The following is an 18,346-nucleotide window of genomic DNA, read 5'->3' on the forward strand; positions in this document are numbered from 1 at the left end:
ATGTACACAGCCTTGCCCGGCTGCCGGGGCACGTAGGGATTTTAGCGGACGTGAATGTAAATAAATTATATATATATATTGCTAAACAGAGTGTTAGTTCCCTCAGAAATCCAGTGGGTGTGGGCAGATGGTTATAAGGGGGCCACACATGGGTTTCTTTGGGAGTTGTAGGTAGCTAGGCCTGCCAGAGGGTCAGGGGAGGCTGAAGCTTAGCCCAGTGAGATCCAGTTGTTCTTGGCAGAGATTCCCTCAGACATGGGCCATCTGGGTCATCTGGGTCAGGCGACAGGCAACAGCAGTGACCAAAGCTGCACCTTTGCCAGACCCATCCTCTGATTGCAAAAAGGTAACCGCGCAGTGAGGGGCTAGCTTCTGAACTGTAGCTGACACCAGCCTGGAGAAGCTGTGAGGGGAAGGGGCTGAGGTGAGCCCAGGCCAGCCTAGCCCACCTGGCCATGCCTCCCACCCTGACCCACTACCCAAACTCACTGGGGATGTAGCTTGTAGAGGGTCCCATCTACTCCCACAGACACTGTCAGCTCCTGCAGGCCACGGTTCTCCCTCATCTTTTCCACCACAGCAGCCACACCGGCCCCACAGAGCTGGGCAGCCCTTCGAGACACTGCTTGGCACACCTCTAGGACCATCAGGGCATCATCAGAGGTCAGAGTCAGCCCCAGATCCTCCAGGATGGCTCGGACTTGACGCAGGGCCAGGCTGTCACTGAGGCCAGGAGGGAACAGAATAGAGAATTAGCTCCTTCCCTCTCAAGGTCTCTGGCACTTCATCCTCCACAGTGGTTCCCACCACTGCCAGCAGCACCCAGCATGCCCCACAATGGACTGCCCTGCAGTACAGGCACCTTTCAATCTCAGAGAGAAACTTGGTCTTGAAGATGTCCTTGGTCTGAAGGCATTGAGCCTTCTGGCCCCGGAAGAGAACTCCAAGACTGGTTAAATGCAGGAGGATATGGCGAACGATCTCCCCCAGGTACATGCCGCTGATCATCTTCTCAAACCTGTAGGAAGGTGTGTGCACATCCGTGCGGCAGAGGACCCCATCAGCTATGCTCCCCCTGTGCCGTCCACTGCCCACCACCACTGCCTGGGCCTAAGCCGTACCTCTGTTTGCCTGGATTGATGGATGCCTGGTCCACACTAGCATCAAAGCAGGTGCTGAGCATGTCCAGTGAGCCATCATCCCCAAAGGCACCCCACTCCATGTTGATGCACATGTGGCCCGAGTCCCCAGCCACACTTGCCACGTTCTGGAGCTCCTCCATATAGCAGGCATTGGTGCCAGTTCCTGTAGACAGGCCAGAGCCAAGGTACTTTCTGACATTTCTGATGTAGTCTTTGTCAATACCAGAGCCTCAGAACATCCTCTGCTCCCACTACAAGTACCAACATTAGGGCATCTCCCATGCTATCCAAAAGGGCTCCTATGTAGCCATCAACCATGTCATCCCTAGAGAGATAGGTGTTGGCTCCACTCTAATGCTGGTAAGACACTTAAGTTTCCTGATTGCTGAGTATGCCTTTAATCAAGCTAACTGGAGTAGGTGAGGAGCTGGGGACACAGAATGCTGACCTAAGGACCCCCACCATCTGGCCAGAAGTTAGACAGTGAATGGCTTTCTCTGATAGTACTTCCACAGGTCCTAATGGAAACAAAGAGAAGAGCATTGTGGGAGCACTGGGACACTGAGGAGGCTTTTTTTCCTCCAAGACTCACAGCGGGAGTAATACGTGTGAAACAGAGGGAAAGACACTCCCTCCTCCTCACTGTGTTTCCAGCTCTGAGCCTCTTGATGGCCCCACCTGGGATTTCTCTAAGAGTTTACACCTCTCCTAAGCCAGTATCACAGCCTATGTTCAAAAGTCTCCAGTCCATGAGCAGCATCTCACACTCTGAGAGAGCCCTCCTTTAAGGTTCATCTCCCACTTGTTCAGGACTGGTTCCTCTCTGATCTTAGCCTGTCTGCCCTTGTGTGTGGGGCAGAGTCAACTGTAAGTGCCACAGGCTGTTCTGGGCTCTGTCCCCTCTGGATGCTCAGTTCTGAGAAGATAGACTTCCTTTTTCTTTATGTGTCTTCAGGCTCCTTCAGGCCCCTTCATCCAGATGCCAGATAGCTCCAGGGTAAGAGCTTGCCTCTGTCTCCCTGACTCCCAACATCTGAAGAGCCCTCACAAGCCACTAATCTGCCGTCCCCTCCCCAGTTTCAAACACTGAGCATGCACCACAGCCTGGGCATTGTACTATGTCTGGCCTCTTCTCATTCCTTTCTCTTAGCCTCTTGGCATAGGCATTGCTAGTCTCTATCCCTTAAGGGAAAGAAACAGACTCTAGTGAGTTGCCCAAGGTCATACAGGTCAGAGCAGCACAGTCAGTCTAGTAGAAAATCATTTACCAAATGGACAAACTGAGGCCCAGAAAGATTCAATGACTAAATCAATAGCCAAATTGAAGTAAACATCCTAGTTTCAGACTCCTGGCTCAGGACAATGGCCCAGAATTCTATCAGGTCATACAGAAATAATCCCATATCTCCAAGGTCAGAGAAATGTCCAACCTAAAGAATCAGCAGAAGGCAATGAATTGTCAGGCACTGGGAGCACAAAGGACAAGACCCTCCTTACCAACAATGAGGCCCATCTCACAACGGGGATCATCATAGCCACAGGACATCATGGTCCCCACCGTGTCATTGACAATGGCAACCACATTCAGCTCCACAGCCTGCATACAAAAGGATGCTGCTAGTTGCTGGGCAACATAGTTGTCATGGCAACTAGCACTGGACTCAGAGGTCTCTATTGTAGAGGGACCCTTTTCTCCCCTCAAGGAAGCGAATGATACTTTGCTCCCCTCCAGGCCTATCACAGCCCCAAAAGCACCACTGGAGGTAGGCGCCTACCTGTCTACGCCTAATGGCTTCCCGTAATAGATGTACGACATCTTGGCCCTCACAGCCTGATGCACTGAACCCCTTAGTCCAGTTCAGGAGGATGCCCTGGGATGAAATCAAGCAGACACAAATGCCACTCAGCCTCCCAAATTCTGTGTCGCATCAGAAGCATACTGTCTCTGCCCTTCCCACACAGGATTCCTTGTCCACTTTGCGCCATGGTTGAAGGCCTTGCTCTCTTCCCCTCTCAACTCCCTAGGAAGCTTTCAATGTGAAGAAACCTATTAATAACGATTTGACCTATGTCTTCCATTATTAGTTCTAGAATGCTCAGATGGTTTGAGGGTCTGACTGCTTTAAGATGTTTGCTCAGAAGGAATGGCCCTTTGTAATGGGGCTAGGAACGAAGAGAGCTGGTAGAATGATTGCTGCGTGTAGGAAGGAGGGTGGAGAAGCTTGAGAGGTTCAAATGTCAGCAAATCCCACCCTTTCAAAGAAAAGCTCCAAGAGTCACTTCTAAGAAGAGCGTCTCAGAGTTAGGCACAGCCATTTCAGTGTGAAATTCCATACATTGTTCTAGAAAGGTAAAGGGTGAGTTGAAAAGCCAGACATCTGGGCAGGATGGGCCAGGGCGAGACAGACACATCTTCATTGTGAGCAGCAGAGCACCAGTGCCAAGAAGAGGAACTGTGCCTGGAAAAGACTGTACTTTTTCTTTGTATATTTCTGAGGGAGAGGGTAAGAGAGTGGGAGTGAACTACAGCTGTCAAAGGAAAGTGGCACCGTGAAGGACCAGCACATACAAGTGTTCAACTGTCAGTTGGGCACCAGGGTGCACGCCTGTAATCCTAGCACTCGGGAGGCAAAGGCAGGTGGGTCTCTGTGAGTTCAAGGCCAGCCTGGTCTACAAATCAAGTCCAGGACAGCCAAGGCTATACAGAGAGACCCTGTCTTGAAAAAAAAAAAAAAAAAAACCCTGAGCATTCACCTACTGAACTATATTCCCAGCAAGAATATGGGCTCAACACACAAGTTATATTCAGTTGCAATAAATAAATAAATAAATAAATAAATAAATAAATAAATAAAGTCAATTAGGCTACATTTTTTGTATGCTCAGACTTGTACACTGAGACCCACTTCAGATATCTTGTGGAGAACAGTTAAAGGAAGTGAGCATGTTAGACCTGGAGCCAAACAGACTGCAGGATGATGAGCAGATAAAGGTCGTGGTGGCCGTAAGAGCTAAGGATATAGCAGAGGCCTTCAGGGACAGGAGGCTCCTCAGCATGAGAAGCTTCCAGACAGAAACCGGAGGAGTTGAGTTTCCCAGGAGCTTGGATAAGAGGCCTAAGGCTAGCTGTTCCAATGCCAGACGTGAAAGGCATGCATTGAGAAGTCTACTACACATGCTGAAGGACTTGATGTATCTTGAGTAGGTTTGAACTATGATTATCACTCTGCCACCTAGATTAGGCCCGCAGCACTGTGTCAAGCTAAGAAGAAACAAGCAAAGAAGCTTGTGACCTCAAGCCTCTTCTGGAGAAAAGAACAAATGCTGCTTCCTAAAGGTGGAACATCAGAGACATGGCGGAACACTACAGACAGAACACCAGAGACATGGCGGAAGACTACAGACAGAACACCAGAGGGAGGAGGAACACCAGAGGCCTGGAGGAACACCAGACGTGTGGCTAGACTAGGCAATGTATCTTCTGTCAGCACCAGCTTAGGCCAGTGCTATTCTCAAATGCTTCCTACCCTAAGCATGGGCACACCACCGTTGGTGGAAGCCAGGATTGCATACAGTCCAGCTCAGCAGTGCTATTCCCCTTACTCAGGTTGTCCTTGACTCCCCCACCCCTCGTTAAGGACATGTGGGTTGGAGGCCCTTGGCAATCACTTGGACATATTCCCTTACCTGGTCCAGGCCCAGCTGCCGGCATGGAAAAGAGAAGGTGAAGCCCAGGGGTAGGCTCTGTCCACTCAGGCCCTGCCTCTGCTGGAAGTCCATGATGCAGTCCACAATGTGATCAAAGAGCTGCAGGGTAGGGCGTGTCAAGGGGTGACTCTCTCCCACCTTCTCCACCTCTATGATCAGGACCCAAACTATGAGTACCTGCTGTCCAGAGCCCTGGGTGACACACTCAGGGATAGAGTAGACCTGGTTGATGATCTGTACACTGCCTTTGGCCACACGTACCAATAGGACCCGGAAGTTGGTGCCCCCTAGGTCCAAGGCCAGGAAATCACCTCGCTCTGTGGGACAGAGATGCTCAGTACTAAGGGAAAAACGGTGGCTCCAGCCCTAGCACACACTGTGACTCACAGGAGCCCACATCCCAGGCCCACACTCAGGCCAGGTGCTCACCGTTACCATCAGGTGTGGCTCGTACGTAAGTGGGCAGCATTCGAAGGGAGGAGGCCTCTCCTTGAAGCCCCCGGATCATGGCTTCCCGCATTTGTGCCTGCACCACTATCAGCTGCTCAAAGTTCAGCTGAAATGGTGCCAGGGTCTCCTCCAGGATGTGCCTGTGGGCAGCCAGGCGGGCAGCCACAGCTGTCACCATTGCCACACCCCGGCCGCCACCATCCACAGAGGGGGTGAAGGAGACGTCACATTCTGGGGCCAAGAGCATTACCATCTCCTTTACGGTGCGGTGGAACCTACATGAACACACCGGGTGCACTCAGCTTGGCATTTGCACTTCATGGCCTGCTGGAGCCCTAGATGTTATCATTTTAAATGAACTCAGGCCTAACCCTGTTCCTTGGTAGCAGCCACCATACATCCACTGCCCTCAGTGCCCCTCTCCCTGGCACACACACAAACATTTTTCTTTCCTTGCATGCCTGGCCTCCCACAGCCTAGCCCAACTCTCACGCTGCCATTCACATCCACCAGCTTGCACACATGATCCCAGAATGCCCTCTGGATGCATATCATACAAAGCACACATTTATGCTACCTGCTCACATAGGATCCTGTTCTCATAGTACCTGGGATGCCGTTCAAACACTCGCCCTCCTGTGGCCACAGCCACATGCAGGGTCTGCTGCTCCCTGCCGCGTTGGAGGCGGGACAGGATTGCAGCCAGGGCAGCAGCACAGAGCTGGGCAGCCCGTGTGCACACAGCCGCACACACATGCTGCACAAGCTCAGCATCTGAGGCCTGTGGGCTCAGACCCAGGTCCTGCAGGATTGTGTGGACATGGGCTGTTCCAGTGGTGGGGCTGCAAGGAAAAGGCAGAAGACACATGGGGTGCTGCTGATTTGGGGCTTAGGCAACCTAGTAGCTCCCCATTCCATCAAAGCCCCACAGCTACCTTGGGGAGAGGTTGGGGAGAGGTAACCATAGCGTCTTCCAAGCAGACTCCCCTTGTCCCCTGTCTAAGCTGCATGCCTCCCTTACTTACTCCTCCATTTCAGCCACATGTTCCAGGAGGATGCTGCCTTGATTCAGCAATGCAAGAGAGCTGCAGCCGCCAAAGAGAACCCCATGCTGGGTCAAGTGGACCAGCACCCGCCGTACCAGTTCACCCAAGTACAGGCCCCCAATCATCTTCTCAAACCTACAGTGGAAAGGGTGACTGGACAAAGCCCTTCTTAACCCCCAGCCCACCTGAGCTCTCAAAGAGGAATCACTTCCTCCAAGGTCCCAGACTAAGGAATCCAGAAACAAGTGGCCTCCCAGAGGACAAATGGGTTTATCCTTTCCAGCCCTTTGGGTTACATTTAGGGAAGGCAACAGGACCCAGGAAAGTAGGCAACAACTTACTCAGCCTGATTCTCAACCTGCCAGGGCTGACTTGAAGAAAACTCTGGGTTCTAGCATTCTAAGGCCTTTCTTTTCAAGTCTTGTCTGGGACCCTCAAAGGGACAGAAAGAGGTAAAAGCCCAAGAGCAGAAGAGGTAGGCTAGAACAGTGCTATGACAGAGCCTAGAACAGAGTCAGGGAAACCGCTAGGTCATCACCTCTGAGCACCAGGAATCAGGGACTCATGGTCCAGGGCACGGTCGAAGACGGTCAATACTGGCCCTAAGGCCTCGTCATCATAGAAGGAGCCCCACTCGATGCTGACACAGGTGCGGCCTCGGTCCTCATCCAGAGCTGCCACATGCCGTGCCTCCTCCATGTAACATGCATTGGTACCAGTGTCTGGCAGGAAGGACCCCATCAGAGCCTGCCCACCAAGCAGCTACCACCCTTCAGTACAAACAGCCCACGGCTCACCTACAATAAGGCCGACCTCACATGGCCCAGTGCCCAGCTCACAGCCCATCATGGTGCCCACTGTGTCATTCACCATGGCCATCACATCAATATTGTAGGTCTGGGCAATGGAGAGAACAGAGAGTCAGAGCCAGCCTGGGGTAGCTAGAGGGCCATGACCTTGGAGGAGATACTCAGAGCCCATGAAATGTCTGCATGCCCCACACATACACCTGGGCCCCGTGTTCTAGGTTCTCCTTCCATCCCCTCCCCAACTCAGGTTCTCGGGGTCATAGATGCTCCTACCTGTAAGACCAAGAAGAAGGTCCCATGGCTGAATGCCTTCTGGAAAACTGATCTGTGCTTGCTTTACCCACACCCTGGTCTGGCACCCCAAACTATACCTTCTTAACTTGACTTCTAGCCAGTACCTTGGGGTTAGTCCAAAAGGACTGGCCTTCTAGAGCATAGAGATTCTGACATGTACACTTCTTTGAAGGCCTCCACTCAAGCATGACACAAAGTGTTCCTTCCCCACACCCTCTGCTGCTATTACAGTCATCTGAACACAGAGGCAGTTTTCCTTTCTATAAGTGAGGGTCTTGAGGGCTGGGTCATAGGCTTTTCCATGTCCTGTTCCTCTCCCAACCCCCTCCCCCAGGGCATGACTGTTTTGTGAGTTGTTCTTAGCTTACTATAGAAGCAACATTAACCTCAGGGTCAAACTGGACAAAGGCTGCACAGAGGAAAGGAAAGCAGGACCTCCCAGAAACGCAGGCATAACCTACGAATGCCAAGCCCAGGCCAGCAGGTGCAGCTCTCCATCACCCTGACCTTCACTTACCCCCTGCCTCTGAATGGCATCTCTTAGCAACTGGACCACATCCTGGCCTTCCACACCACTGCACCTAAAACCTTTTGTCCAGGAAATGAGGGTGCTCTGGAGGCAGAAAAGCAGGGTTATTTTTTTTTCCCCTCATGGCCTTCACAAGGGCTGCAGTCTCTTTGCACTCACTGACCCCATGTGCCCCCATGCCTCACCCTGTCCAAACCCGACTGGTGACAAGGAAAAGAGAAATTGAACCCAAGCTTCAGACACTGATTCTCCACGGGGTGTGCATTGAGGAATTCAGACAGGCAGCGGGCAGCAAAGTCAAAGAGCTATGGGAACAAGATAAGAACTGAGCTCTAAGCACCTGAGGCCCAGCCACCCAACCGAGTCTCAGGCCCCCAGGGATGCACAGTGACGGCTCACCTGCTGGCCAGTACCTAGTATCACCTCTTGAGGAATCATGAACTCCTGGCTCTTGGGCTCCACCCTATGTTCTTGGGTGCCTGTCAGTGTCACCCACAACACACGGAGTGAGGCTCCTGTGGCCCCTAGCTCCAGCACCAGGAAGTCTCCTTGCTCTAGAGAGCAAACAGGTCTTAGGAAGACATGCAGTTGGCAACACCAAAGCTGCCTGCCTCCCAGGAAATCTTCCAAAGTCTGAGAAGTCCAGTCAAAGAGGCTCTAGAGATGTTGGGCAGAGGAAAGGAAGTTCCTCTTCCCCCATATCAGAACACATTCTCCATGTCTGGCCTCCCATTCTAGTCTGTGCTACCCACCAGTGCCATGTGGCGTGGATCCCACATATGTGGGCAACATCCGGACAGAAGGGGCAGGACTGTCCTGTCCCTTCAGTGCCTGCTCCATGGAGCACAGAAGACTGGCTTGGATCTGCTGCAGCTGTGTCCTTGTCACCTTGAACTGTTGCAAGCATTCCTGCACCTAGGAAGAAGCAAGCCAACACTGGGAGGGCGTCATTCTCCAACCTCAGCGGGGACTGAGAACTGCTCTGTCTGATGTACCTGTTTAACGTCTTAGCCTTAGGCCTCCGCTTCCTGTTCTAGTCTCCCTGAGCCTCACTGGTCTTGCAGTTCCCCTCCTTGTCACTTCTCAAACCTTGGCTCTCTCGCTGTTCAAAGCCTGCCCCAAGCTCCTGCACTTGCCAAAGGTTCTAAGGGAAGAAAAACCATCTCCCTCTTTGTGCCCCTACCCTGGTGACTTCCCCTCAGCTCCTCTGTTCTCTACCCTGACGATCTAGCACTTGTAAATGTAAGGTTTGATGAAGCCTCTCTCCTGCCACTGTCACTGCTTTCCCATTCTCCAGAGCAAGAGTTCTGCAGCTCTTTGCATACTATCAATGAGTGCGCAAATGCATGAACAAACTTCACACTCTAGTGCTTGCCTCCCAACCCTCTCACAGACTACAGCCTGGACAAGCCCACCTCAGGAATATACAGAAATCACAGAACAGAAGCTTGGCCTTTCCTTCAGTTGGCCGCTCTTCCCAACACATTGACTAAGGCCCTGTCCCAGCACTACTGCAGACACAGGCCACCATACAACTAAACAAGGCCTGCTCTGCTGAGCTCTGCTGACTGTCTTGTGGAAGACAGAGTCAACACTGTATGGTTGTGGACGGTTCTGGTACTGATGGTGGCTACTGAAAATGGAGAGGCAGGATTGGAAATGTGTGACCGGGGAGATACACATCTGTATACATGAGTGGAGGAGGTCTCACAGGTGTGACCTAAGTCAAGGAAGAGAATTGGTCATCTAAAGGTCTGAAGGAAGAGAATAAAATGGTTTTCTCCAGAGCAAGGGGATGGGTTTGGGGGAGCATTGGCCTGGGAAGTAGATCAGAGTCTGATGGGAAGGCTGAGAGGGTGAGAAAAGGTAAAGGGCGTGACATCTCACGTTGTCACTGTAGCAAGACCCTTGGATGATGCTCTTGTTCATCTACCAAAGGAGCCCAATTATTTGTTGACAGGCCACAGCTCGGGAGCTCCATCTTTCCCCCAGATTAGATTTTTCTGAGGCCCCATCTCCTGAGGCACATGAATTCTTTTCTGAAGATTCTTTGCGCCAAGCTGGTCTCAACTCTGTGAAGCAACTTAGGCACCTAAATAATAATAATGTTCCTCTAAAGAGAGTAGGGTGAGAAAGGCAGGCACGAACTCAACCCCAATCCCTCTTTATGAAAAGCCAGGAAAATAGCTCCCTAAGGAGGCAAATAATCCTACCAGCAGTCTAAGACATTCTGTTATATGCTTACATTGGGACAGATGCTTCCAGACCCCATGCACATTAGGAGTGGTTGTTTCTGTGTAATAAACGAGGAAGCTGTGGCTTGGAGAATGCAAGCCATCTGCCCAGCCCAGGAAGCTCTGAAGAGGCAGGGTGGATTGTGAACCAGGTTGATCTCACTACAAAAATGTTCCCATATCAATGGGAAGCTTGGTTAAACAAAACACTAGCACCTCCTCTGAAAAGAACCAAAGGTGATAAAAACTACACACAGGAAGCAAGAGAAAACTTCAGTCCTCACTCTGCCCCAGGACCATGGCAAGCAGTTGGCTCTGAACAGGTTCCAGGATTTGTGAACTGGATAGTTGGGGTGACCTAAGGATTAAGAGGGATATAGCCTGGTATATAGGCCAGTCAAAGGCTACAATGTTGAGACCCTAGCTCAAAACAAACAAACCAACAAAAACAAAAAGCAGGGTGGTGATTGCAGAGTACATGAAAGTGGAAAGGCATTGTTCAGATGGGGAGTACTGTAGCATTGCTAGATGAAAACAGTGGGAACAGCCAGGCCAAAGGCATGCGCCATCAGGGGGACGCAGAGGCAGGCAGATCTCTATGAGTTCAAGGCCAGCCTGGCTACAAAGAGAGTTCCAGGACAGCCAGGGCTATTACACAGCAAAACCCTGCCTGGGAGGAAAAAAAGGAAAAGAAAAAGAAAAACAGTGGGAACATGGACAGGTTAATGGCTTAGGCAGATTAATGGTTTTCTTCCTCTTTTTCCCTTTGGGTACAATGAGACATTCACGAGAAGAGACTATGAGATGACCAAATCTCAGTCTCCACCCCCCCCCCCACACACACAGGGGGACTTCTCTGGTAGACTCCAGTGGGGTATAAACCATCCAGGAGAAGCCAGAAAAACTTCCTCTTTCTGCCCCCACTGGGGCTGAAAGTGGAGCAACCATGCGTAAGAGTGGGAAGAACGGCACTCGAGTATGTATGTGGCCTCTGTGCTGGGTTTTTTGTTTGTTTGCTTGTTTGTTTGTTTTTGTTTTTGTTTTTTGTTTTGTTTTTTGGGGGGGTTGGGAGAGGGTTTCTCTTGTAGTCCTGGCTGTCCTGGACTCTCTTTGTAGACCAGGCTGGCCTCGAATTCAGAGAGATCTGCCTGCCTCTGCCTCCCGAGTGCTGGGATTAAAGGCCTGTGCCACCATGCCTGGCTTCTCCATGCTGTTTTAATGAGCTTGCTGTACCTGTCAGTCTGGCTCCGTCACATCAGTTAGTTACCTGTTTGAGCCAGTGACCCTCTCTATCAAGTCACAATACAAAGACTGCAAGGATGCTGTGAGGACTAAAATCAGTACCAGAACGGCTCCCACAGAGGCATACTCTAGGAGGCGAGGGCTCTTTCCTCAGTGCATAGGACACAATCATGCTGGAAGGCCTGATTTTACACCCTCAGGTAACAAAAAGGGAGTTCCCCAAAGTCTAGCAAGGGACATATGATTGCCCTCCCCAACCTAAGGCTATGAAAAGGGCTTCCAAAGTGGAGCCTGAGGTGCTGAGTGCTCACCCTGGCTTCCCCAGGAAAGCCAGTACAGACGTGGGACCTGTGCAGGGGTCTCTGGAGCAAAGGGCAAGAATTGAGAAGGGATGCGACTGGGAGAAAGGCCTGGCAAGGTTGTCATTGCTCATTTCTGGGCCCACCTATGAACTGAACACAGAGGAAACAGCCAGGTCTGAGGCACAGGTTACACAACGGAGAAGGGGTGTGTGCATGTGTGAAATTCAGTTACAGTAATGCCGCCACAGCTGGATAATGAACCTAGTAAGAACATGTCAGAACAAGGCAAAAAAGTATAGGGCGATCCAACAAAGCTCCATGGACACTGGGCAGGTCTTTTATCTCCAGGAAGTTTTGTTTGTTTCTTTGTTTTAATTTAAGGAGAGAATTCAAACAATTGAAGTTATTTTCTCTGTTTTTCTGATGAGGAAATGGAGGAAATGGTTTACATAAGCATTTTCTGCTTCAGGATGTGGCATGCAAAGGCTTTTAAATCTTAGTCAAGATGAAGGGGGAAGGCTGGGGAGGCAGCTGAGTGAGAAAGCACTCCACTAGCATAAACTCCTGGATTCGGTCCTCAGACCACCAAAAACAAAACACAAAACTGAGGTGTCTATGCTGTGTAAAAACTGTGAGAACAATTCAGCATTGCAATTATCTCTGGTGCCTGATTGCAGGGACTATGTGAGGAAACTGCCAGAGAGACTGGAGAAATAGAAAAGGGACTCTGGGACATAATTCCTAGCCTCTGTCCTGTGTGTGTGTGTGTGTGTGTGTGTGTGTGTGTGTGTGTGTGTACAGGTGTAAGTGTGAATATAGTATAACATTTAGGAAGAAGGCTAAGAAATGGTAATATTAGATGATAAGAAAGGATAGAATGCAGCCAAAAGGATACATGAATCATGAAGGGGGTTATAAAATTAATATTTGAAAGTTTCAATTCTATCATAGTTTCTTTCTTCCTTTTCTTTTCCTTTTTGTGGTGGATAAGTCTGTAAAAGTGTAATTGATAGTGAAAGTTAAGCTTTTTCAAGAGAACTCTTTTTTTTTTTTTTTTTTTTTTTTAAAGAAAATGGGGAAGGTCCATTCTGGGTATGTTGGGGAAGGTCCATTCTGGCTATGTTAACCGTTGTAGGGCAGATACAACATGACAAGCTGGCAAAAGTGACACATTTAAAGTTAGAATCCTCAATACAAACTCTTATGTCTTAAACTTAGGTAGCTTTACACATCTAAGCGACCCCCCCCCCCCGCAAACCAATCCATACCTTGCAGTTATTTGGAGCCTTAAAGAAGTGAGACAACAGCTTGGAGATTAACAGCTCAGAAAACTGAACAGAGGCCACAAGAGTGTGAGCCCAGCAACTCACATCTCTAGTCATCCTATCCTTGATAGCCTTAAATAAGCACAGAATTGATGGCCGGTGTTAAGCTTACCAGTTGTAAGCTATCTGAGGGCCTTGGCATGGCCTCCTGTAGGCAGCTTGAGGCTCTTTCTCCAGGCTGCAAAGCAGAAGGCCCAATGATGTCCATGCTTCCACACGGATATTGACTACCTATAGGAAAAAGGGGGATAGCTAGATTCAAGAGCATTTAGTCTACAGGCTCCAAGAGGCAATAACTCAAACCCATAGCTTCCTTCCAAAAGGAACCACAAAGGGAGTTATAAACAGAATTAAAAACTTCTGTAGCCGAGTGTGGAGGCGCACGCCTTTAATCCCAGCACTTGGGAGAAAGAGGCAGGTGGAATGCTGTGAGGTCGAGGCCAGCCTGGTCTGCAAAGCAAGTCCAGGACAGCCAAGGCTACACAGAGAAATCCTGTCTTGAAAAACCAAAAAGTAAAAATAAAAACTTCTGTAAAGACCCTTCAGCAGTGCACCAGGAGGCAGTTATTCTCTAGAAGCATGGGTAACAAGGGAGCACTGGGAAGGTTAATTCCAAGTTCAAAATGTTCATCCACTCAGATCCTCTGGTTCCGCATGCCCACCATGAGCGATGCTGTTAAGCAGATGCTGGCCCTGCCCTCAGGGATTTCAGAGCTTTACCAAACATCACAGTAGGGTTGGCACAGGCAGTGACAGAGAACACATCAATAGGTATGCTATGACTGGAAGAGGTGACTGTAGAGTAAGAAGGGACCAAAACTCAAGCAGGCTGCCTTTTAGGACAAGCTTAAGCACATACATCTCATCCTGAGGTAGAAAGACATGAGACAGAGAGATGTGGAACGGGGCTTGTGCTTTAGAAATTGAATCTGTGCTTTAGAAAAGGGATGTACTAAAGGCATGAACTTGGGAGAGTCATTGGTTACCTTGAACTTCAGTGTCACCATCTGTAAAGCAGGAAGAGATGGTGTCCACCCTTACAGGGCTGTTGTACCAAACAGCACAAAGCCTGGGAGATACTTTGTGAAATTCAGTGTGTAACAAAAACCTCAACCCATGGGTGGGTTTTGGAAAGTACAGTGAGTCAGAGTGGAAGAGCAAGTGCTCAGGCCTTCCAAACTTGAGGTCTCATTTTCCTCATCTGTGAGATAGGGATCAATGTGACAGAAGGCTACATGAAACAAAAGTAGGCAAAATGATGTTGCTTAAAGCGTAGGCTTACATTTATTTATCAGAATCTGAACTGAAACTCTATTATCCGCAGTTCTCTCATAAATACATGAAAAAGTTATAAAGGATGATAGGAACCTTGTCACACTGTAAGAGTTTGTATAAATGCCAGGTGTCAGCTGAGCCACGCTATTGCCACTACTGTTACAGCTAGTCCCAGAGGAACCCACAGTAAGTATAGTTCAGACGCAGCTCAGATTTGAAAGAGGAGGAAAAGCCAGTAGACAGACCAGAATGGTCTCCACCTCCACTGCAAAAACAAAACCAAGAGCATCATCGCTTGGCCCCTGCATTTTCTACCCACTTTTTCCCTTCTGCCCAAACCTAAGCCTTCAGAGTCCCTCTGTGTCTGCATTCCTTGGCCCCAGCCCTTTGTCAGTAACTCTTCTCCTCTGCCTTTAACCACATAGGAAGATTTCCAAGCCTCCAATTGTACCTTCTTCTACACCCCCCTTTTCACTATTAAAACTTCTATGTTAGGGTTCTCAAAGCAACCACTAACCAAAGCTCAGTGCTGGTCCCGACAGACTCTTAGATCCCACCATCCCAGTGGAGAGGTCCCTTGAACTCAGCAAAGGCAGTTTCATTTCTCCACTCTTCTCCATATCTCCTGCCCTCTACCTTGACTAGAAGCATCAAGAGCTCTGCTTGGAAGGGAGCAGTCACTTATGACCTAACTGGGCTCCAACAAAGGATGTTCTTGTCTGTCATCTCTTCCCTGTCTTCTCAACAGTCCCCTGAGAGATCACTCTGCTTCCTCAGATTGACTCTTGCCCTGCTCACACTATGATGGCTCCTCCCATGGCAGAGCAGAACTCATCTGCCCTCACCCAGGCTTCTTCCTCCAAATTCCAGACACACTGACTCCCTGTCTTCTACTTTCTGGTCTTCACTCAAGTTGTTCCCCAGTCCAAAGGGCTAGCCTCATAACCTTGTGAACTCTGAGTCACCTCAGCAGATTTGATGCCAGTATAAGATTAGGCAAATTTAGACCTGAGGCTTATGCCTGTAAACCCAGTACTTGGTTGGCTGAGGTAGGAGTATCATGAGTCTGAGTAAGGCCCTGTCTGTCTCAAAAGGAGGCAGTAATTTTGTAAGCCAAGAAATTCATTTCTGACAAATCTCCCCTAAACAAACACACACACACACACACACACACACACACACACACACACACACACACACACCCCGCTTAGTTTCCAAGTCTGTCAGAAGAGGACATACGTCCTGGTAGTCTTGTTAAAGGATACAATGAGGTAACTGAAACAATGATCTTTGTTCAAGGCCCAGCTAGCATAATCATTCACTCACTCAACATTTACTCAGCACATGCCAGACTGTGAAGCTTCCTGCAAGGAGTCCTATGATTTAAAATTAGGTCGACAAGGTGTCTTGTCTTTCCTTAGCTCAATCAGTGACATGGAATGAGTGTTCCTTCTGAATGGTGTCCTAGAGCCCCCCCGCCCCCCAAGGCTGCATCCTTGCATCACTATTGAGGACTAGTGGCATAGTCTTGTTAGCCTCCATTAGCCAAAGGATAAGCCAAGGGCCAGGGCCTGAGATGAGGCATGCAGGTATTAGAGGGAGATGCTTACCTGGGAGATACAGAAGTTGATCACCTTCCTCAGGTCTCAGCTCTTCTCCCAAATATGAGGACCACAGTGATCCTGGACTGAACTCAAAAGTGAAACTCAGGGTTGACTTGTTATAAGCTCCCCAAGCTCCACCTTCTTCTCCAGCCACCACTTACCAGACATATGCTAATTCAGTAAAGTGTACTTCCCTACAAGTACGCCCTAAGAGGAGCCCAGAATGGGCAGGCCATGGTACAAACAAGCAAGATGATCAGGAAAGTTGGAGGCCCCAATTGGGTTAGGAATTCCAAAATATTCTCTCTGCAATGCTAGGAGCTCTGTCTGTTTTATAAACACTTAAGTTTTGAAGAGCTACGTGCTTTGGAAAGAAGTAGAGACTAACCTGGAAATATGTGGTTGCAATAGGCAACTTGTCAGAATGTAGTAAGTAGAAGTGTGCAAGAAGCAATGTGGGAACCAAAGAGGAAGGTCCATCATGACTCTGCAGAAGAGTGGGCAAGGCAAGTTGGCAAAGTCCTTCCACAAAGAAGACAGCATGTATGCAGCCAAAAGTCATATATTCAGATGTCTTCATAGACTTGGGTACGTCTCTCAGGACCTAATGAAGATGCCCATGGGGGGACATGGTAGAAGAAGAGACAGCCAGATCAAGGGTTCTAGCCTTCAGTCTGTAAGGCAAGGTGGGGTGAGTGGTTTGTCTGGAAGGCTTCCGTTCTAAAGATGGAAGTTCTTAAGCTTCTGTGGATCTACTGGTCACTACATTGTTTTTCCATCTAACTGTTCTGAAATGCAGTCTTGGGGCACTAATATAGGAAACTAGGTACACTGCAGCAATCTCTACTTTGTAACCACAGGTGTGTGCGTGCGTGCGTGCGTGCGTGTGTGCGTCTACGCCCAATATACCAATTAAAGAAACAAGTAATAAGGAAAAGCTGTGTGCATTAGGAAAGTGTCTAGTGACCTGAGAATTCTCTTTAGGGTACTTAGAAGAATTTTATGCTCAAATGGTGGAAGAATTGGGCAGTCAAGAGATATGCATAATTTAGCAGTCTTGATCAAGGTGTGGTTCTCCCCATCACTCTCAGCTCTTATCTGCAAGGTAGTCTAATAAGGTAGTCTAGCATCCAAAGGAGGCTAGTCTGGATATCATAATTATTATTTGAGAGGTGTTATCCTGACAGACTTTGCTGTTCCTGGAATACAAGATGACCCAAGATTTAGAACAATGACTTAACTTTGTGACTTCAGCTGTGAAGAAAGAGATAGGTTAGTGAGACATACCCTCTTGAGTGGTTAGCATGTCCATGCAGAGCAAGCAGGAGTCAGACACAATGCCTAACAAAAGCAGCTTCTAAGTGCCTGTTACAACTCAGGCAAATTGGGAGGTACATTAAAACTTAAGGCTGCTTAGAGTCATGCTATTACCCAATTAGTGAAGGCCTCCACAGGACACAGCAAGCAGTGGCGGCTCCTGTAGCAGCTTTGGTGTGATTAGACCTATAAACATGGCAGATAGAGCCCCTACCTGCAGTTTCCTGGTTACCAACCAGACATAGAGGCTATGAAAGATAGGGAAGTCAAGAACGATGTTGAGGAAAGCAAACTGACCATCATCTACAACAGGGCTGTGCTGAGTCTGAGGCTCCAGACCCTTAGCTTTTTTGAGTGAATACGGAACTGAAAATGAAAGGCCAACTGTGGTTCATGACAGTTGCAGTCAGCATGTTAGCAAGTTATTTTCATGACTTTGTCCATGATTCTGAAGGTCCTGGAAGCGGGTATCCTAGCTCTAGTCTCGGTGTCCTTTTTTTTTTTTTCTTGGTTTTTCTTTTTTCTTTTATTTCTTTCTTACTTTTTGTTTGGTTGGGTTTGTTTTTTGTTTTTGTAGACAAGGTTTCTCTGTGTAGCCTTGGCTGTCCTGGATTCACTTCGTAGACCAGGCTGGCTTCAAACTCTGAGATGCGCCAGCCTCTGCCTCCCAAGTGCTGCAATTAAAGGCATGTGCCACCATGCCCAGCACTTTTTTTTTTTTTTGGTTTTTCAAGACAGGGTTTCTCTGTGTAACAGCTCTGGCTGTCCTGGACTCTTTGTAGACCAGGCTGGCCTCAAACTCACAGAGATCCTCCTGCCTCTGCCTGGGATTAAAAGCATGTGCCTCAGCGACCTTCTAAAGTCAAGGCCAGTGAAGGAGAAGGCTGCAGGGTTGGAGGTCTGCAAATACTTGGTCCAGTCCTGTCTGTAGCAGAGGCACAGCACTTACCAGCAATGGCCACTGGCCAATGAGGAAAAGTCAAATCCTGACAAGGTTCCCTCAACACTTCTTAGTGCAGTCTCCAGCCATCCAGAAGGAACCGTGGAATGGGAGAGTCCAACATAGCAA

At 49.0% G+C, this 18,346-nt stretch overlaps 1 protein-coding gene across 2 annotated transcripts; it reads right to left on the bottom strand.

The window, feature by feature from the left end:
• Positions 1 to 248: 248 nt before the first annotated feature.
• On the bottom strand, positions 249 to 16,317 carry Hk3 (hexokinase 3). 2 transcript variants are annotated; one of them, XM_051171797.1, is made up of 19 exons: positions 15,967 to 16,317; positions 13,194 to 13,312; positions 8,731 to 8,893; positions 8,378 to 8,532; positions 8,164 to 8,283; positions 7,967 to 8,062; positions 7,144 to 7,243; positions 6,885 to 7,068; positions 6,326 to 6,481; positions 5,909 to 6,142; positions 5,280 to 5,575; positions 5,028 to 5,167; positions 4,830 to 4,949; positions 2,918 to 3,013; positions 2,640 to 2,739; positions 1,122 to 1,305; positions 863 to 1,018; positions 490 to 723; positions 249 to 403 (listed from the first exon to the last, which is right to left on the bottom strand). In XM_051171797.1, exons 2-19 carry the CDS (start codon positions 13,287 to 13,289, stop codon positions 250 to 252), a joined length of 2,784 nt encoding a protein of 927 aa, XP_051027754.1. In that variant the 5' UTR covers positions 13,290 to 13,312; positions 15,967 to 16,317; the 3' UTR covers position 249. The 2 variants fall into 2 exon arrangements, with proteins under 2 accessions (XP_051027754.1, XP_051027763.1); XM_051171806.1 differs by lacking the exon at positions 6,326 to 6,481.
• Positions 16,318 to 18,346: the final 2,029 nt, after the last annotated feature.

Source organism: Acomys russatus, chromosome 3 (assembly GCF_903995435.1).
Source record: "Acomys russatus chromosome 3, mAcoRus1.1, whole genome shotgun sequence".
NCBI classification, from domain to species: domain Eukaryota; kingdom Metazoa; phylum Chordata; class Mammalia; order Rodentia; family Muridae; genus Acomys; species Acomys russatus.